Source organism: Protomyctophum parallelum, assembly GCF_964188405.1.
Source record: "Protomyctophum parallelum genome assembly, chromosome: 17".
In the NCBI taxonomy this organism is placed as follows: Eukaryota; Metazoa; Chordata; class Actinopteri; order Myctophiformes; family Myctophidae; genus Protomyctophum; species Protomyctophum parallelum.
Window position 1 is genome coordinate 29,945,344 of NC_139719.1, and position 26,127 is coordinate 29,971,470.

Here is a 26,127-nt window from a genome sequence, read left to right on the forward strand (position 1 = left end):
TGCAAAGAACATCCGCTCGACAGCACACAAAGACAGTAGTCACAAGTAGTTTCTATGTCGTGTCATACGAGAAAATAAACTGTCGAGAAATAATCAAGTTTCGTCAGGACAAACAAATGCATAAATGCACAGACAGATGCAATCAACGCACACAAGTGACACCCATTCCAAAGCTAGAGGTAACTCCTTGACCTGACTTAGCTTGCGTAGAGAAAGTGATTTCATGTCAATGCCCCAAGGCACAGCACTTTTTTGAGCGTTGACCCCAGTAGAAGGTCTGCTGCTGTGAATTTTACACCTCTCCCGCTTAGCGGAGAGTGTGGTGTGGTAGAGGACATCTCCCCGAACGCGTGGGTATGTCCAGATAGTTGCCTCGCGGAGGCCTCTTTGTCCAGTGTCCATTCTGGGTCCGGAAACGGTACTTTTTTCAGCGTTGACCACAGTAGAAGGTCTGCTGCTGTGAATTTTACACCTCTCCCGCTTAGCGGAGAGTGGGGTGTGGTACAGGACATCTCCCCGAACGCGTGGGTATGTCCAGATAGTTGCCTCGCGGAGCCGTCTTTTGTCCAGTGTCCATTCTGGGTCCGGAAACGGTACTTTTTGTCAGCCTTGACCCCAGTAGAAGGTCTGCTGCTGTGAATTTTACACCTCTCCCGCTTAGCGGAGAGTGTGGTGTGGTAGAGGACATCTCCCCGAACGTGTGGGTATGTCCAGATAGTTGCCTCGCGGAGGCCTCTTTGTCCAGTGTCCATTCTGGGTCCGGAAACGGTACTTTTTGTCAGCATTGACCCCAGTAGAAGGTCTGCTGCTGTGAATTTTACACCTCTCCCGCTTAGCGGAGAGTGTGGTGTGGTAGAGGACATCTCCCCGAACGTGTGGGTATGTCCAGATAGTTGCCTCGCGGAGGCCTCTTTGTCCAGTGTCCATTCTGGGTCCGGAAACGGTACTTTTTTCAACGTTGACCACAGTAGAAGGTCTGCTGCTGTGAATTTTACACCTCTCCCGCTTAGCGGAGAGTGGGGTGTGGTACAGGACATCTCCCCGAACGCGTGGGTATGTCCAGATAGTTGCCTCGCGGAGCCGTCTTTTGTCCAGTGTCCATTCTGGGTCCGGAAACGGTACTTTTTGTCAGCCTTGACCCCAGTAGAAGGTCTGCTGCTGTGAATTTTACACCTCTCCCGCTTAGCGGAGAGTGTGGTGTGGTAGAGGACATCTCCCCGAACGTGTGGGTATGTCCAGATAGTTGCCTCGCGGAGGCCTCTTTGTCCAGTGTCCATTCTGGGTCCGGAAACGGTACTTTTTGTCAGCATTGACCCCAGTAGAAGGTCTGCTGCTGTGAATTTTACACCTCTCCCGCTTAGCGGAGAGTGGGGTGTGGTACAGGACATCTCCCCGAACGCGTGGGTATGTCCAGATAGTTGCCTCGCGGAGCCGTCTTTTGTCCAGTGTCCATTCTGGGTCCGGAAACGGTACTTTTTGTCAGCCTTGACCCCAGTAGAAGGTCTGCTGCTGTGAATTTTACACCTCTCCCGCTTAGCGGAGAGTGTGGTGTGGTAGAGGACATCTCCCCGAACGTGTGGGTATGTCCAGATAGTTGCCTCGCGGAGGCCTCTTTGTCCAGTGTCCATTCTGGGTCCGGAAACGGTACTTTTTGTCAGCATTGACCCCAGTAGAAGGTCTGCTGCTGTGAATTTTACACCTCTCCCGCTTAGCGGAGAGTGTGGTGTGGTAGAGGACATCTCCCCGAACGTGTGGGTATGTCCAGATAGTTGCCTCGCGGAGGCCTCTTTGTCCAGTGTCCATTCTGGGTCCGGAAACGGTACTTTTTTCAGCGTTGACCACAGTAGAAGGTCTGCTGCTGTGAATTTTACACCTCTCCCGCTTAGCGGAGAGTGGGGTGTGGTACAGGACATCTCCCCGAACGCGTGGGTATGTCCAGATAGTTGCCTCGCGGAGCCGTCTTTTGTCCAGTGTCCATTCTGGGTCCGGAAACGGTACTTTTTGTCAGCCTTGACCCCAGTAGAAGGTCTGCTGCTGTGAATTTTACACCTCTCCCGCTTAGCGGAGAGTGGGGTGTGGTATAGGACATCTCCCCGAACGCGTGGGTATGTCCAGATAGTTGCCTTGCGGAGCCGTCTTTTGTCCAGTGTCCACTTTATAAAGTCCATGCACTCCAGTGAATAGCATTTATCCATTTAGATAACTTTATTATTATTATTATAAGGATTTAATTACTTATTCTTACACAGAAACATAATGTGTGTCTTATAGCATCATATAGCATCATTTAAATGCTTAATTTGTAGTTTTAATGTGCAAATTAAACTTTTTTTCAATACTCTAGAGGGTACTCTTATTTTGAAGAGATCGTCCACCGGAAGTCTTAAATTAGCTCACTAGATTAGCTCACTAGACGCTGCCTTCTTTTTTTGGCAAGCCGCGGTACTTCCGGCAGAGAGAGACGGATAGGGAGGAGTGGAGTCACTAGTTAGCTAGTGAGCACCGTGTTAGCTGTCATTTGCTCGCATGATATTATTAATTCATCGCATATCTTACATTAACTGTGACTATTTGTCTATTCTGCACATACATCTAACATAGCTCACCAGCAGCGTATGTAGACACGCTTCTGTCCCATGTGGAGGGGACAGACCGTTCAGACAGCTGAGCCTGGTGTGTGTGTGTGACTGTGATTGTGAATATCTGCTGTATAGCAGCAGGTGCTGTTATTTAACGTTTACTGTTTGAATGGTAACTAAACTACTACGTTGATGGCAGCTCGGCGAGGCTTCTCAGACACTGACATTGCAGACGAGGGTGTGAGGGCGACGTGTGACGATGCAACGACTTGCAAACGGTACCTCAGTTTCTTTCATTCATTTATACATACAAACCCTACCCATTTTAACCAAATACATACACACACACACACACACACACACACACACACACACACACACACACACACGCACAGTTGAGTTATAACCGCCCGTCCATCGTAAACAACTGAGGTAACGTTGCGTCAGACTACAGCTGGCTGAGCTGGGTTACATGTTAGCCCTACAAGCAGAACCCAATGCTACTGAAGTTTCTGACATTTTTGACGACCCAGAAAGCGACATCAAATTTCAGAAAAGCTTTATGGAGGGTTCCGAGAGGGGCTAGGTTACATGTATGATGACACTGCTATATCATATACTGCTGCTATATAATAGTGAGGGTGAGGTTCCAAACGGGGATGTACAGTATCATCATGGTCAGCCAGTGTCTATCGTCTAGAGACACTGTCCACAGAATGGGAAACATGCATTAACCCTCTTTCATATAATGTTCTAGGTTTGCATCCAGTAAAGGTTACTGGAAAGATCCATACATTCAGTACTTTGTGAGGAATGTGGGGGAACGAAAGGCTCCTGAGATCAATAGAGGTAAGTGAGATAGCTTGTGAATATTATTTATTACTATTTAAACTTTTTGTGAACCATTTTATCTGTTCTCTACTCAATTGTTGCTACTATTGAGAAATAAACGGACTAGCACTTGACATGAGTCAATTGATTCAATCATAATACATCTACTTCAAATGTGTGGAGCTTTGTCTGCACTCAGCTGAGCAGAAAAAATGCCTGCAATAACAGTTACATGTATAGTAAAGTAATAATTCACATCATGCAAGACTAAACAAAGTCCTGCCTGTAGGTGGTGGTGATGGTCTATTGTTGACCTGGGATCATGTCTGGTAGAATAAAATAATATCAATATGAATAATGTTGAGAGGACTGCCCTGCCCTCTGTTATTTAAAAAGTCACCTTTGTATTATTATTACATAATTGCACCAGCTCAGTGGCCCTTGTGGTTAGAGAGTCTCCCCTGAGACTGGGAGGTTGAGGTACAATCCCCAGCCGGGTCATACCAACGACTGAAAAATAATATTTCAAGTTTATTCATATAGGACTTTTCTTTTTGGATGTATTGGCTGTAAAAGGTTGGTATTGCAACTCTAGATTCAATATTCAAAGTAGAAGTCGTATCTAAAAGTTGCTTGAAGCTAGGGTTTGTGTTGTCAACTGTGGAGTGTTCATTGTGTGTATGGGACAGATCTACAATATAGGAAGGTTTGCTAGATCACTGGTTCTCTGGCCCAAATGGGACCAAATGGACCCAAAACAAAACAGGGTCCTTTGTTTGAGAAGCACTTAAGACTGTGTTTCTCATCACCTCATGAATGACGTACAATGTCTCTGTATTCTTAGCAACATTCTCATGAATGTTTATACCATTGACTGGGGGATTTCCAGCAACATCCTCTAGTGTCCGACTCCTTCAGAGTAGCTGCAGTGAAAATAGTTTGTTTTTAATCTTTTCTGGTTGCAAAAAGTTTAATTTGAAATTAAGTCTCAACTTTCTTCCTCACCAAAGATTGTGACACTGTTTAAACACAGATTTATCAGCTGCTCCCCAATGGAATGGGGCTTCTTTGCCTTGGCAAAGTAGAGGCGGGTATGATGATGCCATCAGTGTTGCTCTGTTCCGGTTAAATTACATGTCTGTGTGTGACTGAGAGAGACACACACATACTGTACACACACATCTCTGTTCATCTCTGATAATTGTGGCTACTGGCTCAGTGGCTATATAACAATCAATTGAAGCACATTAGGGTAATCTAGCAACATAGTCACCAACTAACAGACAAACTTAAACAAGTCTGCTACAGCTACACAAATAAACACATGGACTGACTTACTTTTCTGCTGTCAACAGTTTCCTCAAACGCAGGAAGAATTCCTTTAACCAGTCCGGATGTTGAGAATGCGTCATTATTTTGGAGATGATCCAATTAGTTAGTTTTTAAGCTTTTGTAACTGAGCACCTCAAGGACTCTCACCTGTGCTTGAATGGTGTTTGTGAAGCCAACTGAACTTGATAAACTCTTCCTTGTATTTTCGTTTCTACATCATGCATGGGTTTTCAGGTCACAGTCGGGTTATTCTTTGTTGTTATACACATTTACAAAGAGAGGGGGTGGGAGCGGGTTAAACAGCATCTGAACTGAACATACCAGCATAATAGAAGAAAATAATACTTATTTATTTTAATTGCTATTTTAGTCTGGAGTAAAACGGGTACACAATACATTTTGGGTCACAGATCTAATGTATGTTTGCGAAATACTACTGTGGTCAGATAGTCTCATTGGATTTGTTTATGTTTTGTACATTAGTGTAATGCTTCTATCTATCCTGGCAGGATACTATGCCCGGGTTCGAGGAGTGAACCACCTCCTTGATGCGTTCATCAGAAAGACGGAATGTAACTGTCAGATTATCAACTTGGGTGCCGGTCTAGACACCACATTCTGGAGGCTAAAGGTACACATCAAGGCAGCCATGTTGACTGCCAGTCCAGAGCATGGTTATAGTAATACTATATTATATTAGTAATACTATAATAAAATATTAAGTATAACTAATTAAATAAAACTGGTACACTGCACTGTAGAATGGCAACAGAAACAAAAGTGAGGATATCAACCACAAATGGACCCCCATATCACCGCAACTAATTGAAGTTGTGTTGGTCGGGGTGTGTGGTGTCTGTCTGTCTGTCTTACAGGATGAAGACCTCCTACCTAAAAAGTATTTTGAAGTTGACTTCCCAGTGGTGGTGGCCCGGAAGATCCACAGTATAAAGTAAGTGCTGTTGGCTTTTTGTGTTTGTAATACTGGCAGTACCCATTATCAGAGTACTCAGAGGCCTGCCTATGACAAACAACTTTGGAGATTTATATTTGGGCATAAAAGACACACACACACAGAGAGAGAGAGAGAGATTCCTGAATTTATAGATGGGCTAGTGACCTGTAGCGGGAGACAGAGACAGAATTGTGATAACGGTCTGTAATGTTACTGTTTTTCTCTATTTAGGACAAAACCACCTCTATCAAAACCCCTCATCGAAACCCACTCCACGGACTCCTTATTATTAGGTAATACTTAAAACGCATTTCTAGTCATTAAAGAAAATATATGTTTAGATTTTTCTTTTTAAATGATGGTTGTTTTTTTTGTGTAATGCGTATGAGAGACTTGAAGCTGAAGGCATGGCAAGGGGTAGAAAATGCAACACAGGTCTTTGGCCGTAGTTGAACCAAGGGACTGTGATGCATTCTGAATTTATACCATTCTTATTTAGGTTTAATCTCTTCTTACTACTCTCATATTTTACAGCACTGGACCTAAACTTGTTTTAGTTTTCATGCACCTGATTTATTTATTATTTTACAGTACACATGTATGAAATATATGCATGAATAAAATGGCAACACACAGTTCTTGGCTGGAACTCTTTCAGAATATTCTCAAACCTTCCCTACAAAGAAAAATCCTCTGTGTTAATTTATCCTTTTGTAGCTCAGAGAGTGTACATATGTATGAAAATGTGTGCAATGCAATCTAAGTTAAATGAACACAGAGCGTTTTACTGCGTAGTTTTCTGCCTTTGTCTTCAGACAGCCATAGCCTTGACTCAGACCGATTCTGCATCATTGGAGTGGACCTCAGAGACATCTCAAGTCTAGACGAGAAACTCAAGAAATTCCAGATTAACCCAGAGTGAGTTGAAATGCATATCCCTGTTGGGCAGAAACATTATACAGTATGTGCTAAATTATTACTACAGTAATCAGGAAATGGAAAAAAATTATCTGTGTCAAAAGGTTCCAGTGTAGTTATTATTTAGTCACAAGCTCTTGTTAATACCTTTCATTGGTTAAATATTTATGAATTTCACTCATATTGCAGCTATATAAACGTTTTTGTTACCACCGTGATCTGACTGCTCTGGTGCGTTGTCCTCTTAAAACATAAGCATTTGGCAAGAGTGAAGGGTCGCACTCAGAGTGACAAGATACATCGGATTGTTAATAATGGAAAAATATGAAGATACGTTTCGGCTATCCAGCCTATAGCGTGTACTTCCTTTTTGCCAGGTGCTTGAAAAGCGCCTGGACTACATTTGCTACTACCTCTAGTATCGACTGTAGTAGACATGTTTTCACGATTGGCAGCCTCGTCTCTAGGCTGCCTCTAAGTCATAAAATCCATAGTCTGAATGGCATATAACCCATACTCTGAGGCCCTCATTTATCAACCGTGCGTACGCCAAAATATGGGCGCACGCCGAAATTACCGACATTTTCGGCATTTAACATTTCCGGCAAAGCTTGAAATTGAACTTGAGTAGGACAAATAGTCACGTCTGGTCGGGACCTGGCGTACGCTGTTTTTCTGTCTTACAAGCGGAGCAGCCTTGTCTGAACTGCTGAGAGGCTGTCACAGGCATCAAAACAAATATGTATTCACTCCTAAAATGTTTATATAAAATGTATGTATAATGTATATGGGCTACATGTAATAAATAAATAAATAAAAATGTTAAGGAATACATGTGTCATATGAAATTACAAGGAGATAAAATCGCGCAATTAAAAACAATGTTGCAAGAGATGCTTAAGCCATTTAAACAGTGTTTTGCATGAGCGCATACATGCGAGGATTTGGGCTGTCTGTGCTGAAATATTTCCATGACGGGACGTTGGAGAGTATAGTGCAGCAGCTGAGCAGCTCAGCTGCGGAGAGTCCCAACGTGCAGGTATAGCCTACTGTAGCCTAATCTACAGCATGAAGGCCGATGTCTTTCTTACGGTATGTGCAATATAATAAACCCGACGCGTCGCTCGAATGCCAAATGTACCGTGCCAGGCTCCCAGCGCAAGTGGGAACTGCATCGGAGATATAGGTATATTACCCAGCCAGCCCATGCACCAGACACATGAGGCTATGGTCCCGACCACTGCAGTGACTAACGACTGGAGGCAATCTAAATAGACTGGCGAACGTCGGAACGTGCATGGTCAGTTGGTCACGGACGGACCACTGTGATAGAGAGAGACAGACAGACAGACAGGACAGGAGGAGCACCTGCAAAACAGCAGCGTGTGTGTGCCTATTTGTTATTTAATTATGGTTCACAGGTTCAGGTTTTCGTTCTAATAATTGAATATACAACTAACAACACACAGTGAAAGTTGCAAATACTAAATAGCGATATGTGCCTGCGTGCGGGGGGTGAGCCGGGCAGCAAGGGAAGCGAAGCGAGAGGAGAAACAGACAGCTTTATTTTAATGTGTCATGTAGGTGCGTGCGTGCGTGCATGACAGCAAGGCAAGCGAGGTGAGAGTGAAACAGACAGGGTAGGCCTACAACTTTATTTAATTCATGCAGGTGTTCGTTCTTTATTTGTTTAACAACACACCAGTTAGTTGGGCTTGCAAGTTGCGTGTGCGTGCTGTGCGTGTGTATTAGAGAGGGGGGTGAGGCGGGCAGCAAGGCACGGGAGAAACCTATTTTTTCATGTAACCATGGTTTCAGGAAACGTATTGCCGTTGTTCATGTCGCAAAAACGAGGGCGAGGCTTGATTTCTTAGGGCGTGCCAGATCAAATTCAGCCGTGACATTTATTAACGTGAGAACAAAATTAAGGAAGGATCAGCTGTTTGCGATCACTTTATAAATGCCGTGGCGACGTGGGTGTACTACGAAACCTGCACTCGAATCTGTGGCAGATTTTACACCCGATTGATAAATGAGGGCCTGAATGTCCACAACATGAAGCCGTGAGCAAGGCAGAGGCTACAGCACACAAACTGATTATACTGTAACTGTAGATGTTCTTGCCTTTTCCAGGGAAATACTAAATGCAGCCTCTGGGCATGGAATGAAGGCCCTCCCCATATCCTAATCCTAACCTTAACTAAAATGAATTTAATAAACCTACACATAAACTACCCTACTAACAGTACAGTGAGGGACTTCTGTTGGGAGATCATTACCAAAAATACTCTATACTGAACTGATCTACTCAACCAGTCTCCACAATGGATAATCAGCCACCACTGGGATGTTATTTTCAGTTCTAATAGTCAATTCCCATGTTAAAACGTAAAAGCAGAATAATACCAGCACTCATGGAATGCCCTTCTGCCGTTAATTAGTGTATTTGCCGATAGGCAAACACATTATTTCATACAGAAGGATGGTCTTCCTGCTTTCAATGTCGCACCTCTAACGGTGCCCATGGTGGACTATGCATGGCAGGGGCGTCCTCTTCCCTGAGCCAAGCCTAAACCTGACCGCATACCAAAAAGTTAGCATTGCAGGGTCATCAGCTGGGTACCACCATTCATGGATGTTTTGCAACTTAGCCAGAACATCTCCTGGTGGCGGGGCAGTAAACAGGGATGTCTCCCTGACATCCCCTGCAGCGCAACTTATTTTGATGTTCCCTCATCGTCTAATATTGTTATTGGTCTTTTTGTTCTCTCCTCTGATCGGACAATGTTTACACACACCAGCCATATGATTGAACAATATACGGTGACATCACAATATGTGTATCTGTCCTTTCCTCTTCTGATTGGACAATATTCATATATAGGCAACCACACTCTCAATTCCCCAGGATTGCATCTTTCTAGTTGTTCCACAATGCCTTCCTCTTAAAACATACCTGTACATTCTCTTCTAACATCAAATTGTATTCTCCACCAGGCTACCCACACTGCTTGTGTCAGAGTGTGTGCTGGTCTACATGACCCCCGCCCAGTCCTCCAACCTGTTGCACTGGGCTGCAGACAACTTCCACACTGCCATGTTTATCAACTATGAACAGGTAACTGTAAGACTTTTTGATGGTACAGAAGAGCACAGTGCTTGGGGAATTATTCAACACACAGTGTGTTATAAAGATCAATAATGTGTTATGTGTAGAACGGTTCTTGATTACGGTTATTGTGTTATTAGGACGCCCAGATGGGAACCGTGAGGTTCCCAGTCCGATTCCGGGCTCCCCCAGGGGGTAACATTCATGTCATGGCAGGGGGGTGTATTTGTACATCAGGCCGCCTCACGCTGCAGAAACTGTTGATAGTCTCCTGTTCTATGGGCCACATGGCTCAGTAAACATTGGTTCTCAAAGCTACTTGCTTCTCTTCTTATTTGGTAAACTGTTTTAATCCAGGTGAACATGATGGATCGTTTTGGCTATGTAATGATTGAGAACCTGCAGCGAAGACAATGTATCCTGGCAGGAGTAGAGGCCTGTCAGTCTCTGGAATCCCAGGTAACTCACATTATCCTCTGTCACATGAGCTGATCCAGCTGATATTGTTTCTATTAGCATTGCCGAAACATGCTATAGCGCAGAATGAAGATTAGAAGAAGAGTTTTCAAGTGAAAACCTTTCTACCAAACTTTACCAGGCCTGCTGTAGGCATTGCTTAAGGGATATTTCACTTTAAAAAAAAACTTTTGGTCATTTCATCATCTACTCAGGCTTATGTGAACACCCCAGACAGTTTTTAAGTTGCTTGATTCAGTAATTAGATATTTGATATTAATTTTATCTGCCCCGCCCCTTCCTATACAAACCTAATATAACTTAAAACTTCATTTTAACCATGATAGATTCATTGAAAACACCCAACCTATTTTCTGTTGACTGATAATGTCCTGGTTTGTCATTTACTGTTTTCATTTATTTTTAATAATTATTTTTGATTTTGTGAGGAGGAGGAGGAGCTGGAGTTGCTGAAGGTTCTTTTCCAAAATAATTATTAAAAATAAATGACAAACCACGGCCTCCTCACGTATTAGAAGGACGATATCAGTCAACAGAAAAAAGTTTAGGTGTTGATTGAGTTTTAAGTTATAATGGGTTTGTATAGAAAGGGGGCGGGGCAGCCAAAATGAATATCAAATATCTAATTACAGAATCAAGCAACTTAATAACTGCCCGGGGTATTCACATAAGCCTGAGACGTGTGTGTGTGTGTGTGTGTGTGTGTGTGTGTGTGTGTGTGTGTGTGTGTGTGCAGAAAGAGCGGTTTCTGAAGACTGGATGGGAGCATGCAGATGCTCTGGACATGATGACTGTATACAGTGTTCTTCCTCAGGAGGATATAATAAGGTAATCCAGTTCCACCTCATCCAAGACTTTTCTTTAAAGGGATATCAGTACTGCTCAGTTCCATCCCATATGGGTCCATTGCTGCATAAAATATACAGCTGTTATGGGCATCATTCAAACCCTGTGAAAGGTCCGAACCTTCCTCTGGCTGTGAGCCTGGAATGTAAACAAAGATGTTCATATGTTCATAATACATATACATATAATTGTTGTCTCATTTTATTACGTGTACGTGTATTAGGACTGTTTGTCATTTGTTCCCAGAATTGAACATCTGGAGTTCCTCGATGAGAGGGAACTGTTGCAACAACTCCTTCAGCACTACAGCATCTGCTGGGCCACCAAAGACAAGCTTAAACTGGGTAAGGTTTTTCACGAAGCCTCGAAGTTAATAGGCCTACACATCATGTGTGTGTTTGCATAATCTATCTCAGGGCTACTCAATTTAAGATGGCTAAGGGGCCACTCAGCAAAAACAAAAGTCCAAGGGCCACAAGCCCAAATAATGTTGGTCCTATATTGTCAGTGATTTTCTAACGCACTATGAGTAGTCTAAAAATTGAGGAAACACAGAAAACGGCCTACATTTCCATCTAGGAAAGGCCAAACCTCATTGAACAACATTATTGTCATGACATGGAATCAATTAATAATGAATTGAAGTGACAAAAGGAGGCTTTTATTCACAAAATGTGAAGAGAACATTAACAGATTACTGTTGAAAATATATCAGAGGTACAGTAGGTAAGAGGCCAATAACTACTGAAATTTAAATAACAGTCTACCGAAGTTGTGAAAACTATTTTGTTTTCAGGCTATCTGGATATAATCACAAGGCTCTCTGGACATAAATTATTCCAAATCAAGAAACAGGCTTCATTCACCAAATGTAATAGTTACCGTGCAATAAATCAGAAAATAAGGCAAAATACTCAATTTAAATATAGGCCTACACTTGAAAACAGAGGGATGGAGGGGGAGAGATAGAAGGAGAGAGAGAATTACTTACTTAACTTGAGTCTGCATTTTGGCCACTCCTCAGTCGTATCTATGGAGGTTGCTGTGCAGTCACACACAGCAACTGCTTGTCACTGAGAGCGTTTTGACTTGATAATGTTGAGAAGGCGCTTTCAAATACATAGGTTGATCTGAAACGGGTCAGCAGAATCTTGACTAAGAATCAACCTGGAGACCACTGTTGTGTTGGGAGGGGGATATGGGCTTGGTGTGGGGGGAAAGGCTTGAAATGAAATATTGTCCGTTAAGGGCTTCATTTAATTTGTTAATTTGAGGTGAATTAAATCAAGCCCTTAACAGTCATCATTTAACTGACATTTGCTAGTGGCCCAGAGCTTTCCCTTTCTAAATCTAAAAGATTCTAAATCTTCATTTTCCTATACCAAAACCTTCACGGACCACCAGTGGTCAACGGACAACCAGTTGAAAACCCGACATGCAGCCGTGTCAATTGCCAAAAAGAACAAAGTATCCGGGACAGACGAATAGATCTACCGGTACAAGCTTACACATTATTTGGTATACACTATACAGTAGGCTTGGAGAGCTGCTTGTTTAATGTTTTGGTATGTGACACTGTCATACTACGGAGTATAAACCAACGAGGCCTAGCATGTTTTAGTTGGCTTTGCTTTTTCTTATACCTTTAACATAGCAGCGTACATAATCATCTTTCTTTTTGTATTACTGTAATGTTTGTGCAATGTTTCACCAAGTTCTTCCACCAAGTTCTTCCATCACTATGCTCGATTCGCCAGATAATGTACATTTAAAACCTTAAATATGACTGTATAAGTCAGACTTAATGATCTAATTATTGTAATATTGTTACTTTATTTAATTTCCAAATAATGATAAAAAAAAGCTGATTGAAGCATGATGGAACTCTTCTCTGATGGAGTGACTTATTGAAAACAAAACAAAACTCCTGATAACTGTTTCATTATGCTCTGAACCTGCCTTGTAATGCGGTCTTGGCCCTGCTGCTTTGCACACTTCAGATTCAGCGGAAGGCTTTGCTTAGGTGTTTACTCATGAAAACACAGGGCTGTCAGAACTGTCAGTGTGGCTGTCAGAGCCGTGAAAGACGAGGAAGACAAAACAAATCTAAAAACGAACTATTCATCTGTAAATAACCATTGTTTTGCTCACACTGTTACAATCCATCCAGTGTTATAATACCTGTCTAGTGACTAGTGACCATTTATAAACACATTTATAAAAACAACCTATCGCATAGAAAGGAAAAACGTCCATACCTCCGTCAGAAATTCTCTGCGTCGCAGGCGATATCCAGGTATTAATTTAACCATCTGCATCTGTTCCAGTAGTGCTGCTGGCTATAGAGCGTCGCAGTCCCGTCCCCTTTCATAACGACACCAGGCCCAGGAAATGAATCTCAATGCATTTTTCCCATAGACATTTCAAAACTTATTTATTTAAAGACCTTTTAACCGTCGTACGAAGCCAACTCTTGTCGTGACAAATCATGACAACACACACAATATTTTGGACCAAACAAATAATCACAAAGAAGAAAAACAACAAAAAGTGTTGTAACCTGCCGCTTTTTTCTAATTCTTTGTTTGGCCCGAAAAATTGTGTGTGTTGTCATGATTTGTCACGACAAGAGTTGGCTTTGTCCGCGGCGTAAACGTCTTTAAATAAATACTTTCTGAAAAGTCTATGAGGAAAATGAACAGGGATTTATTTTCCGGTTCTCAAGGGGGCGGGACTGTGACTCTCTATAGTGTACCCTGCTTCAGTCAGAGCAAATATCGCAAGTCGTGGTCCGTCTACCGTTTATTTATTTATTTTTTCGGTTCCAAACTGATGTCAGTTCTGGTGTAGTATGCATCAGGCTTTATTCATTCAACCTTTCACCTAAATGCACTCTTCTACACCGATCGGACTAGCATGGGGTCATGCATGCTTTAGTTTATACTGTCCCTGAAGCGTTTTACTGTAAGCATGTTTTGTTTCCTCAGGTCTGTCACAGGTGTCGTTTTGAGTGTGAAATCAGAGTGCTGGTCGATCGGTGCGCGCCACAATCAACGATTGCCGTAGGAAGAGGAAGGAGAGGCACACGGAAGAGGAAGCCGTCTTCCTCCGCCAAGCTTGTCCTCTGGAAGCAGTAAACGTGTGGATTCTCTAAGCAACAGCTGAAATGCCCCTCCTTTGTTTTTCTTTGCGTCCCTGAAGTGTTCGCAGCATGTTCTTTTCTTTGGTTAGTTTTGTGCCATGATTAAGTGGGGGTGATTTACGTGATGCTACAGAGGGCGTATCCTGTATGAAGGAATGTGTCAGATCTTTTCTAATCACAGGGTGCCATTTATTTTATTTAACAAGTCATGAAATATTAGTCACACCTGCCTAGCAATGAGTAGGACCCCCCCCCCCCCCTTTGCTGGCTGCTAGGACCACTGCACCAACAATAATGCTGTGTTCACTTGAAAGTCACTTAGATTAATCATCTTTCCCGCGCTAATGCTTAAGCCTGATTTATACATACAGTAGGTGCACATCAGTGTAGCACACCGAAAATGGCAATCTTGCAAGCTCACAACAAATCGCAGCGTGACATGTTATGAGCTTGTAGAGCAGCTCTTTTCGGTGTGTGACACCAGCACAACAAAGTATAAAACTAGTCGATCAGTAAATGGACCTCTTGACCTTGTCTGATCCAGTATTTGCCGTTTGGAAGAGCAGGCTGTTTGCGTTCACGAGCAGGTGTAAATGATCATGTGTCCACTCTGTGTAATCCGTTTTGGTATGTTTTGGATGATTGAAGAATGTAATGAAGTTTTAAGAACTTCAGAGATCTTGTGATTGCCTCTAGGGTTGCCACATGTCCAGGATTCACCTGGACAGTCCAGGGATTTTGTTGTCGGTCCAGGAAGAAAATTACAAAATACCCAGGAATGTGAGTATTTTTGAGCGTTGGCTTACATTAATCAATTCGATGTATACAGCTTCCAGTTTTACTTCGTTCCTACATGTAATTTGAACCATAAACTGAACATCACTTATCTCATGTGGAAATGTCACGGCCAGAGTGAACATTTTTCAGTAGAGGTTATGCTGCTATGGAACAACTTCACCATAAGATTTGATTTTGCCTATACTATCCTAAAGGTATATACTTTTTGTTTGTTTACCACGACTAATTTTAGTCATCCAGTGCATAATTCACAAAGCTGACTTAATACACTAAGCTGGCTTCTGCACTAGGCATATGTATAACTTGGCTGGAACCCTTTCAAATATGGAACATAGACTGAAGTAAAATAATCAGTTTCACTCTGTATAAGTCTGACTTAGTCAGTTTGTCAGCATCATGTGTGTCTGGTTTTTACAAGACTGAGTTGAAGACCCCTTGTACCTCTGTGTCATTTGTCTTTCGTTGTGCCATTGTTTCTTTGTTTTATTTATTTATAAGTTGTACTTCCCAGAAAGATATTTTCATAAAAACAGAAATCGGGCACTATATGTTCACCTGCATGCGTGTCTTGTTTTTTAGTATTGCCTGATTTGCATAAAATTGCCAATGCTGGCTGATTTGCCTGTAACACATTTTCTATAAAAAAGAAGAAGAAATAAATAAATGTGATAGTGGGAACTATTTTTCTTCAAATATTAGAAACTGAGATACCAATTTCTCATAAGACGATGAATGCTAATCTGGTGCAGTTGAATAAAGATGTCCTTTTTGTGTAATCACCAGTCACATTCTGTTACATACCTAATACCTTGACTTTTAATCCATGTTGGTGTTGCAGTCTGAATTCAAAATGGATTAAATTGGGACCATGTGTCATTCATCTGCTCATAATTAATGCATAATGTCACTTGGTGATTAGAAAGATATTTTGATTTGACTATTGACACAAAATGTCATTGGCATTCAGACACCACAACATGCATGAAACGTCAAGGAGTATTAATGCAATCCAAAGCCACTGGATGTTATTGAATGCCAAAGTCCTATTGAGGGTGAGATTTAATCGTCAGCTTAAATCTCAGCATCAGTAAAACACCTTTTATATCTGCTACTTGTAGCTCATTAACTTATCAGCAGTAACACTTTTCATCAGGAAACGACAAAAATGGCCTTGTTTTAACCATCAATGGTGGCATTTGGTCATGTGTGATAATGGACATCCTTTTGCATAAGTTAAAATAAATTTGTCATTAAAAGGATTGTCCTTGCTTCCATACTGTACTTATTTTGAAATGCAATCTGTAAAACAAGGTGTGATCCTTCTGGATAGTGTTGTATTGTAATGATAAGCTATCCCTCATACTTATGTCTCTCTGTGTTCTTCGATAGCCAATAACACCAAGAGCTAATACTTTCTATGGATTAGTGCCAATAACAATGAGAGCTTGAATAATACTGAGTAGGTGGGGCGACAGAAACAACCAGGGATGTGCATGTGTCCTCTCCTGTGTGCATCAGAAAGGCGTCCACAACTTATCTGAGCATTTGACCAGTAGAACCAGCAGGTGCACCTGACACACCACAACGGTCAAGATGTCTGGCACAGAGACGGTCAAGATGTCTGGCACAGAGACGAAGCCGGCGGTCTTCACCATGGCCGAGATGCAGACGGAGCAAGGGAATCTCAAATCAAAAAGCAAGATGGTCAACATGTTTGAACAGATTGTCCAGCCATGTCTGGCTGAGTTGGTGGGAACTACCCTCTTTGTGTTCATAGGTTGTTCCTCAATAATGGATAACACTGCTCCACACTCCATCCAGCCTGCTTTGGCACATGGGCTGGCACTTGCAGTGGTCATCGCAATGTTTGGACAGATCAGGTAAAGCACACAGAAATATCTGAGTGTGTAAGCTTTATATGTGGACTATGTAATGGGAACTTGATCTTGAATGTAATGTTGACCGGGCTAAAGTGGGGGGCTTAACAGCATCACGTCTTAATTTAATGAGAGAGAAAATGTTATGATCAGTTTTTATTCCCAAAATATTACAAAGGTGCATCCTACTGTTGCCCAGACAGAGCTTATACTTGTTAACGAAATGTACATTTTTCATCTGGCACCGTTGTTTCTTTGGAGATATGCCCACCCAAAATTCCAGACAAATCTGTCTTGTATGGAACAGAATGAAATATGCCATTTGATGTATGCTGTTATCCAAAGTGTGGGTGAAATAGAATGCAAATAGAAGAAGGAAAGAAAACAGGTGAGAGAGTTGACCTAAGGTGATGTACTCTATGGTTTCAGTGGAGGGCACTTCAACCCTGCGGTGTCTCTGAGTGTGTACCTGTGTGGAGGAATGAAGCTCGCCCTACTGTTCCCCTATGCCCTGGCTCAGCTAACTGGAGCAATGATTGGTGCCGCTTTTGCCCAGGTAGGAGTCAACTGGTCTTAGTATAATGTCCCAGTTTGTCCCACTATGTAGAGTGTTTTTTTGTGCATGAATGAATGAAAACCCCCTACACACCACATGCTATATAAATTGTTAATGGTGGCCATATGGATTTGGCCGCTGTGGCAACCCCGAAAGTTGCCGGCTCTGGCGCCCTAGCTAAATCATTAGAGCATGCCCTGGGCTACATCTGTGCAAAATTTGGCGCTTTTAGACGAATTACACAGATTGTGCAGTTATAGGTAATAACACAAATCGGCCAGTTATAGCACCACCATGAGGCTGATATGAAAATGTTCAATTGACATTTCTTCCTCGGGCCCCAGTGGGAATGTGCGTGCAAAATGTCATGGAAATCATATGCTGTGTTCATGATTTGAGGCATTCTGTTCAAAACGGAGCACTCCTGCGAAATTTGGAAGCGAATCTTAGCCAATAAGGATGGAGTATGATAAATCTGAAAACCCGTTTCATTTAATAGCTATAGAGAGACTGTGTACCGTTTTGTGTGATGTTTGGACAAAATCTGTAAGTGTACCGTCAAAATGTGTTTTACAAGAATCGGCTATAACAGGCTCACGTGAAAGATGTGGGGCAGAGGTTCATCTCTGGCATCCAGGGAGTGTGTGTGCACTGCAAGGCTGCCATCAAGCCAACGGTGCCAGAGATTAGCTGATGACAGACGACAGACAGACGGACGTACGGACAGACAGACAGACGGACGGACTGAGTGCAAAACATACTGTACTCGCCCCATGTCTTTTTTTTCCCTTTTTTTTTAATGCAATTGTGAACAAATAATTGCATATTAAAGTAAGATAAGTAAGATACATATCCATTGGCCAATCAAATGGTGCACTGCAGCTCAACAGTCAGTGTGAGGGGGCACGGTGGCACAGTTGGTAGTGCTGTCGCCTCACAGCTAGAAGTTCCTGGGTTCGATTCCCGCTCGGGGCGCTGTGGGTGCTGGTGGCGTGTTTCCTCCTCCGCGTCATCAGTGCCCATACCCGAAGGCGGGGTTGGCGAAAGGGCCTTTCTGTGTGGAGTTTGCATGTTCTCCCCGTGTCCCCTAGGGTAGATACCCTCACAAAAACATGCAGTAATCCTGGTCTCTAAACTGCCTCCCCCTGGCCAGCTGGGGCGCCTGATGGAGGGGAAAGGAACTGGTCCTTCCACGCGCTACGTCCAACCAGGGAAACTCCCCCTGTCAGGTGTAAAGGAGCAACTTGGACACTCAAGCATGAAGGAAGCATGAGTTAAGTCCGTTGCTCTCCCCAGGTTGGCGGAGGGTGTGTAGAGCCCAGGATCACATTAGATGATTGACACAGGGGTGAAAAATGGGTTACAAAATCGTGGGATAAAGAATATATAAAAAAAAAAAAACAGTCTGTGTGAGGGGTGGTCAGGAGATGTCTGTGAACTCTGTGTTTAAAGGCTTGAAGACCTTTGTCTGTGATGGAGTCCACTACATGCTCTGGTAGGCTGTTCCACACCTGGACAGCAGTGTGGAGAAAGATTCTGTCCAATGTGCGTGTTTTGTAGCCTGGGGGGTCGAGAGCATGTTCTGTTGTGGCTGTGCATAGGCGGGTGTTTCGCCGTCTGGTGTAAGGTGGATGGAGCATGTCCTGGAGGTCCCTAGTGCAGTGGGGGGGGGTCGGGGTGCATTTTGTATATGACTGTAGCGACGGCAATGTGTCTTCTGTGGCTAAGGCTGTCGATGGAAAGTGTTGTACTTTCAGTGTCCTGGCCTTCGGCCTGATGGAGACAATTATAATATAATATAACTAACCTAATCTCTCTTATTTATCCAGGTACTTTTCCCCGCTGCACGGTACGCCTTATTTTCCGGCGGTGCCTTCATTCAGGTGAAGGGCCCAGACTTCTTCGCTGGAGCCACCGTGGCGGAATTGATGTGTACCTTCCTCCTCACCTTAGTGGTGTGCATGGTAGCTGTCAACGCCCGCACTAGTTCCCTGATGGCTCCCTTCACCATCGGCCTTACTCTGACTGCTTGTATTCTGGCTACGTAAGGCTCAGAGCTACATTTTCTTAAATTATTTTTATTTGATCAATCATTGCAAATGTATAATAGATTAGGTTTTTCAGTACACAGGGAATATTTCTATGTTCAGAATTATTTTATAATTTGTTTTGCAGCATGGCTCTTAGCAGGCGAGCCATCTTGAAGAGGGTTGGTCTGTGTGTCTGTATGTCTGCTGCTCTTATCGCAACTGCCTGTTATAATTTCACCCCCTCCCTATCTAGGTATTGGACAGTATTAGGATGTTGATATTAATTTTGGATTAATCCTTAGGGCCCCAAATCACCCCTCAGAAAGCACGTGTCTATTTCAAACACAAAGTGTTTTTTGACTGGGGGGGTCATAATTTGACAGCAGCAACTGCCCGTCATAATTTCCTCCCAATCTAATTATTGGTCAGTATTAGGATGTTGATATTTATTCTGTATTCATCGTATAGGGCCCCAAATCACACCTTAGAAAGCAATAGTGTCTATTTCAAACACAAAGTGTTTTTTTGACGGTCATATTTTGACAGCGGCAACTGCCTGTCATAATTTCACCCCCCTCCCTATCTAAGTATTGGACAATATTAGGATGTTGATATTCATTTTGTTCATCCTCCTTAGGGCCCCAAATCACACCTTTGAAAGCAGGGATGAGATCCCTGATGTCATAGTAAATGCGATCCGCTGTCGCAGTTAAGCCCATATTTGGATATCCCCGATTTCATCATATTGGCCAACAACCCTACATCTGATCTATAACCTCAAACCCTTAGTCTCTCCATATATGGATATATGTTAGAACCAATTTGTTGATCCTACCCCACCCATCATTCCTCTTTGATGTCTCCCTTTTGACTTATACCTGTCCATTACAATGTCAAACTCTAGACGGGCCTGCCCCAAAGTTATTAGTGCAGCCACGCCCGGCAGCCAGCGAAAACTAGAATTCTCAACAGACCCGAAAATTAAGGCCCGGCCCCACCTGGGCCCTCATCAAACCCTGTACACTCAAGACACTGGCTCACCCTTAGATCTCCATATATGGAGCTGACCTGTTCTGACATTCCATATGTTGATCTGACCTCATCAAACCCTGTACATGCTCCTTATATGGCCAGTACAGAAGTCAATCCATGTTGATCCCATGTCAAAGCACCAGCGCTCGCCCAGCAGTATGCCGTCAACGAGGCGGATGCGTGCACACGATTTCGCCCTTATAGGGCGAGGTCGCTTCTCACCCTCGGGCGTCTTACTGGTATTCATCCCTGTGGTTTCACCCAATATCTGTGGTTTCAGAGCGTCAGTATCTGGCGGCTGCATGAACCCAGCTAGAGCCTTCGGCGCTGCAGTGGCAGCCAACTTTTGGGATCATCACTGGATCTACTGGGTCGGACCCTTCACTGGATCACTGATCACTGCCATCTTCGTCAGGTATGTATAAGATAGTAGAACTAGCCATCAACTGGGATCCACTGTTATATGCTATGGGAGTCTGGAATATTCTGTGGAATTTATAAACAAGTCTTTTCATATTTTGTATAGGCGCCTAGAGTAATTTTGTGGTTGTCTGTTATTTTAAGTTGCAAAATTATAGCCGGGCCAATTTGCTGTTTTGATTTTGTGCAAAGGGAGTAAAATGCTGCACTTAAATTAGATCCATTCCAACTGATTGATTAGGTAAAACGTGAATGTCGTTCTAGATTGTTTATAGGTCAGATCATTTTTGAAAGATGATTTTGAGAGTTATTGACACTTCAATCATTTAATCCTATCGCAAGGAAATTTGCCTTTTATTCTAGCAAACATAACTTCAGCATATCTATCATTGCCTATTTATGCCAATTTTAACAGCCAACAGGTTGTGCTTTAATTGTACTTTTCTTTATAATCCAAGATATTGTGAACCATGGTCAGAGCAAAATTATTTGTTAGTGGGCTCAGTTGATCAAACATATTTTCTCTCCAACTAATACCACTCCCTCCTGCATGCCATGATGTAATCTATTCAATTCTTATTTTAAACTTGGCCTCAGTAAAAAAGTTACATCTTGGCTGGAGGGCATAACGTGTTTTTTCTTTTTTTTTCCTAAATTTGTTTACTTTTTTTTGCATTGTTTTGCAAAGTTAGGATGAACAGAACAAAACAGTAGGAAACCAGGGCAGAACGAGGAGGAAGGAGCCTGCTGGTTGGTTGGGTAGGGACCAATCAGAAGTCTGACAATGGATTCTAGTCTAGACAAACAGACTTCAGAACTAACTGAAGTTGTATTACTGGTGACTGGGACAGTGAATTTAAACTTAAGACACATACGGCTGAATTATATTAGATCCATCTGCATGAATTTGGTAGACATGACGGATTGCTTAACAGTAGGCTATTTGCCAGGCCAGAAAACCTGTGTCCTTGCTTCATAACACAATCTAATTGGTCTGATACAAAATGTTAACCTTTTCTTTACAGCTGTATTACATCACTCTGGTGTACCTTAATTGATAATGATTTTGGAAACAAAGGTGTTAACTTATTGATCTATCAATGGCAGTTCTGACATCCATTTACTTATTTCTTTGTGTTCTTTATTGCAGATTTTTGTTTGGAGATCAGGGGACTCGAATGATGATGAAAGAAGACTAGAGAAGGCCTCCAATTATTTTATATATATATTATTTAAGACAGAGATTGGATTGTATAACTGAAACCTGTCCATCACTGGGTTTTTTAAATGTACAGCATTTAAACCTCTTTTCAGAAAAAACAGGGGATGGTGGGGAATGTTTGCCTATGCACAAAATACGGATGCACAAAATACGGATATCAGGTTGAAAGTGGTTTGCAGACTAAGCAAAAACGCATCCATCTATAACATGTGTCACATGTAGATGGATGGGCATGGATTGAGATGCACTCAGCTTTGATCTGAAATCAGATTAATCTGCAAAACAAAAGTTCCATAAAAGAACAGAATTTGAGGTTAAATATTAACACTAGTGGGTGTCAAAAGTTTCAAACCCCTGAAACCCCACTTTTGTGAACTGAAATATTTGTTTATATGGCTGGAGCAATTTGTATGAAATGTAATAATTAAATCAATACTGACAAATGATTAAATGTTTCTGTTATCGGTTTACTGTCTTTTTTTATAATCATTGTTTGGTTCAAAGTTCCAGAATGGAAAACCATGCTACTTTGCAAGGACAGGGCACTGAACTGCAGTGCACAATAAAGCTAGATTAAAGTCATAATAAAGGAGTGCCCTTGTCTGCACTTAAACATAACCTTAACATGCTGTAGCAATGTACAGCCTCCTTCTTTACTGTCGGCACATAATTATTTGTGTTCCCAAATTATGCACGTAGGAATGTTTCTACACCTCTCTCCCCATCTCACCTCATAGGACCCCCAAGAATGTATGCTATGCCAGTCACATTTGCATACACATAAGAATGCCATGAAGCCTGTGTAATGTTTGCACATACGGTACTATAGTATATATATGCATGCGTTGGTCTCTCCCATGCCTTTTTCAATGTCTTAATTCAAATTGATTCTTCTAACAAATTCAGTTCTGATTGAATAAGTATTCAAGGGAGTGAGGTACTATACCTGGAGGCTGTGACAATCAAGGAGGAGTAGAGCGAGGGCTATGGTGGTTTTTCATTCTGAACCAGATCCACAGACCGATGTTTGTGGATCTGCAAACAAACAATGATGGTGTCTGACTTTAGGCCTACCTTGATTGTACTGTTACATTTCTGTCTAATAAAGTATTCAATCAATCAATCTAACTCCAGTTGCACCACTTTCCACCCACTTTCGGTACTGCAGAGAGGAATCTTTGATCATCCCATGTCCTTCACCACTATTTGCTTAATATCAGATTAGATTAGCAGCATCAACCGTTTCAATACACTGTCACTTTGATCCCTTCATGTAAAACTGTCCAGCTTTATCTTCACAATAGCTTGGACAAGATGCCAATAAGTGGGTTTTGGGTTAAAGATCGAGGTCAGTCTATGTGCTGGTTTGAATGCTGGTGTACTGTAATAGGCCCTCTGAGGTTTTACGATATGTGGTCATATCAGTCCAGCTCTGCCAGATTTTGTCATTTATAATATTGTTCACGCAGACTATATAATCACAGGTGCCAGTGTTGCGTCTGACAGTCCACAGAGAGTCGTGGACCGGTGCTTTGTTGTTACATTACTATAACAGGCAGGTCAAGAATACCTTTTTACCCACAATGGCAACTGAAAAAATGGAGATGGAGGATACTGACTCCACACTGATGGAGAAGGGCACGAAGCCGCCTGCCGCCAGACCTCCCAACAAGTTCGAGAAGCTGATCCAGCCCTGCCTGGCGGAGATCGTGGGGACCATGTTTTTTGTGTTCATTGGCTGTGTGTCTGTCATAGAAAATGTGCCTGCAGCAGGAAGAGTGCAGCCGGCATTGGTGCATGGACTGGCTGTGGCAGTGATGGTTGCTGTCATGGACAACATCAGGTTTTGTTCTCTTTATTAATAAAATAGATTTGCTTTACAGTTACACTGACTTACACTGAATATGGAAATGCTGCTTTATAGTATTGTTGATTCTCATTGTCTTAGTGCATCCTTTGGAAAATACTAAATGCATGTTCAGAATAGAATTACATCACCTTCAGTGCACATATGCTTACAATGGAAATTTGCTCTTTGTTTCTCACTCTTCTTTTCTCACTCCACTCCCAGTGGTTCCCATTTCAACCCGCCTTTCACCATAGCCATCTACCTGTGTGGAGGCATGGAGCTAATAATGGTGGGGCCCTATCTCGTCAGTCAACTCATCGGAGGTGTCCTGGGAGCTGGAATGGCGAAGGTCAGTGTCAAATCCATAGCCAATAAAGGTCAACAAAGTATATAGGGTTTAAGTAAATATACGGTTTAATATAAAGCCATGGCTACATAATTATTCAAGTGAAACTGCTGTATAGTAGGACACTTTCTAGCTGTGAAATAATGCATTTCATAGTGTTTTCTTGTTGGGTCTTGTGGGTGTGTGCAGTTTATATAGGCATAGTTTAGCCTAATAGTTTCTTACAAATTATTACATTTAACATTCAAATACAGTATAAATCTATTTTATTATTAAAAAATATTTCACCCTAGATCATGACACCTGCAGACCGTTACTTCAATGCCACTGGGGCTGCTTTCGACATTCTCAAGTCAGAAAACCAGCTAGCAGGAGCCATCTTTGGAGAAATTGCCATGACCTGCTTAGTCACTATGGTGGTGCTGCTAGTGGCAGTCAACAAAAAGACAAAAACCCCTTTGGCTCCCTTCTTAGTGGGCTGCACCGTCATCATCAACATCCTGGCTGGGTAAGATAATGTGAATGTGGCCAACTTTGAAGTGGAATGGTGCACAGAAACTGCAATACTGTGCATACCTTTTCTTTTATCATCTGCTACTTTACTTGAGTATTTGTGTCTTTGGATAGCGTTACACGGCTGGACGAACTAACTGACAAAAACACCATTTCCACCATAGTCTCGTCTTCTTAAATAGGCAATTTTAAGACATATAAAAGCAATAAAACTTTGAATCATAAAAAATATATATATAAAAATAAAATAAAAATATTTAGCCAACAAATTTCCCCCAAAAAGCTCTTATTGTGCTCTCTGTTCTGATCCAGTGGAGATGTATCAGGGACATGCTTGAACCCTGCCAGGGCCTTTGGTCCAGCTGTGATGGCCAACTATTGGACCTACCACTGGGTTTACTGGGCTGGACCAATAGGAGGAGGCCTGCTAGCCGCTGGACTTCTCAGGTATACAGTGTGCCGTGTGTGCCTTCCCATGTACTGTGTAAAAAGCAAAAAAAACCTATACAAAAATAAATCTTGATTATATTTTTAATCTTTTTTTATTACAGGACCATCCTTGGTGATGAAAAGATTCGGCTTATTATGAAGTGATAAACGTCTCTTCTCTGTAGATGTTTCTCTTCTGAAATGTTGCTTGTGTAGGCTAACTCTTCTTGCATCCCTGTGTTTTCTATTGTTTTAGATTTTTTCTTCTGAAGAAGAAGTGCACTTATTATCAAATAAACAAGGTAACTGAAATGTGTCCTTTTTGTCCTCTAGACACACACATTTGGGAATTGCAGTGTAATAAATTGCAGTTTGATAGTGTTGGTGGGCATGGGCAACATTGATGTAGAGAGAGAGAGTCAGATAACACAACACAAATATACTGTACGGCAAAATAGAAATAGAATTAGGCAGAATATGCTTCTTGTGCAGTAGGAAAACATTTGCAGCAGAATCACATTGTGCAGGTGAGAGACATTGCTTTGTAAGATGTACATACTGTAGGCTAATGTGATAACAACCTCTGTCACTGAGACTGACATGGCGACAGGGCTCAACAGCCAAATGGTTGACAGGAGGAAAATGCTTCATAGTTAGTGGAATAACTATTTGAAGAGGAAAGCTGTTGTTCTTCATTATTGCCTTTCATTGTGTCAAAACAGCCAATGACCATATAGGCCTATATTTCTTGGATTTTCAGATGAAGACTGAGACACAAAAATAATTTCAGGTCAATTTTAGAATTTCAAGGTTTAACACTATTATTCCCAAAGGGCACTTTGTCGCACAGTCGGCAGTATCATTAA

The 26,127-nt window shown here is 42.2% G+C and overlaps 2 protein-coding genes across 3 annotated transcripts; both read left to right on the forward strand.

The window, feature by feature from the left end:
• Nucleotides 1-2,471: 2,471 nt before the first annotated feature.
• On the forward strand, nucleotides 2,472-16,496 carry lcmt1 (leucine carboxyl methyltransferase 1). Of its 2 annotated transcripts, XR_014570540.1 has the most exons (13): nucleotides 2,472-2,673; nucleotides 2,779-2,857; nucleotides 3,337-3,428; nucleotides 5,252-5,373; nucleotides 5,618-5,694; nucleotides 5,929-5,990; nucleotides 6,513-6,615; nucleotides 9,613-9,733; nucleotides 10,082-10,183; nucleotides 10,938-11,029; nucleotides 11,294-11,391; nucleotides 14,035-14,186; nucleotides 14,886-16,496. XR_014570540.1 is itself a non-coding variant. In XM_083786871.1 (11 exons), exons 1-11 carry the CDS (start codon nucleotides 2,772-2,774, stop codon nucleotides 14,055-14,057), a joined length of 978 nt encoding a protein of 325 aa, XP_083642997.1. In that variant the 5' UTR covers nucleotides 2,482-2,771; the 3' UTR covers nucleotides 14,058-14,175. The 2 variants fall into 2 exon arrangements, 1 of the variants encoding a protein (XP_083642997.1); XM_083786871.1 differs by lacking the exon at nucleotides 14,886-16,496 and having other exon boundaries at nucleotides 2,482-2,857; nucleotides 14,035-14,175.
• Nucleotides 14,834-25,426, forward strand: LOC310874695 (uncharacterized protein; the record flags this gene model as incomplete). The annotated part of the gene is made up of 10 exons (XM_083787556.1): nucleotides 14,834-14,969; nucleotides 16,506-16,867; nucleotides 17,294-17,420; nucleotides 19,250-19,464; nucleotides 20,763-20,897; nucleotides 23,680-23,967; nucleotides 24,196-24,322; nucleotides 24,613-24,827; nucleotides 25,145-25,279; nucleotides 25,384-25,426. The coding sequence occupies exons 2-10, from the start codon at nucleotides 16,581-16,583 to the stop codon at nucleotides 25,424-25,426; spliced, it is 1,572 nt and encodes a 523-aa protein (XP_083643682.1). The 5' UTR covers nucleotides 14,834-14,969; nucleotides 16,506-16,580.
• Nucleotides 25,427-26,127: the final 701 nt, after the last annotated feature.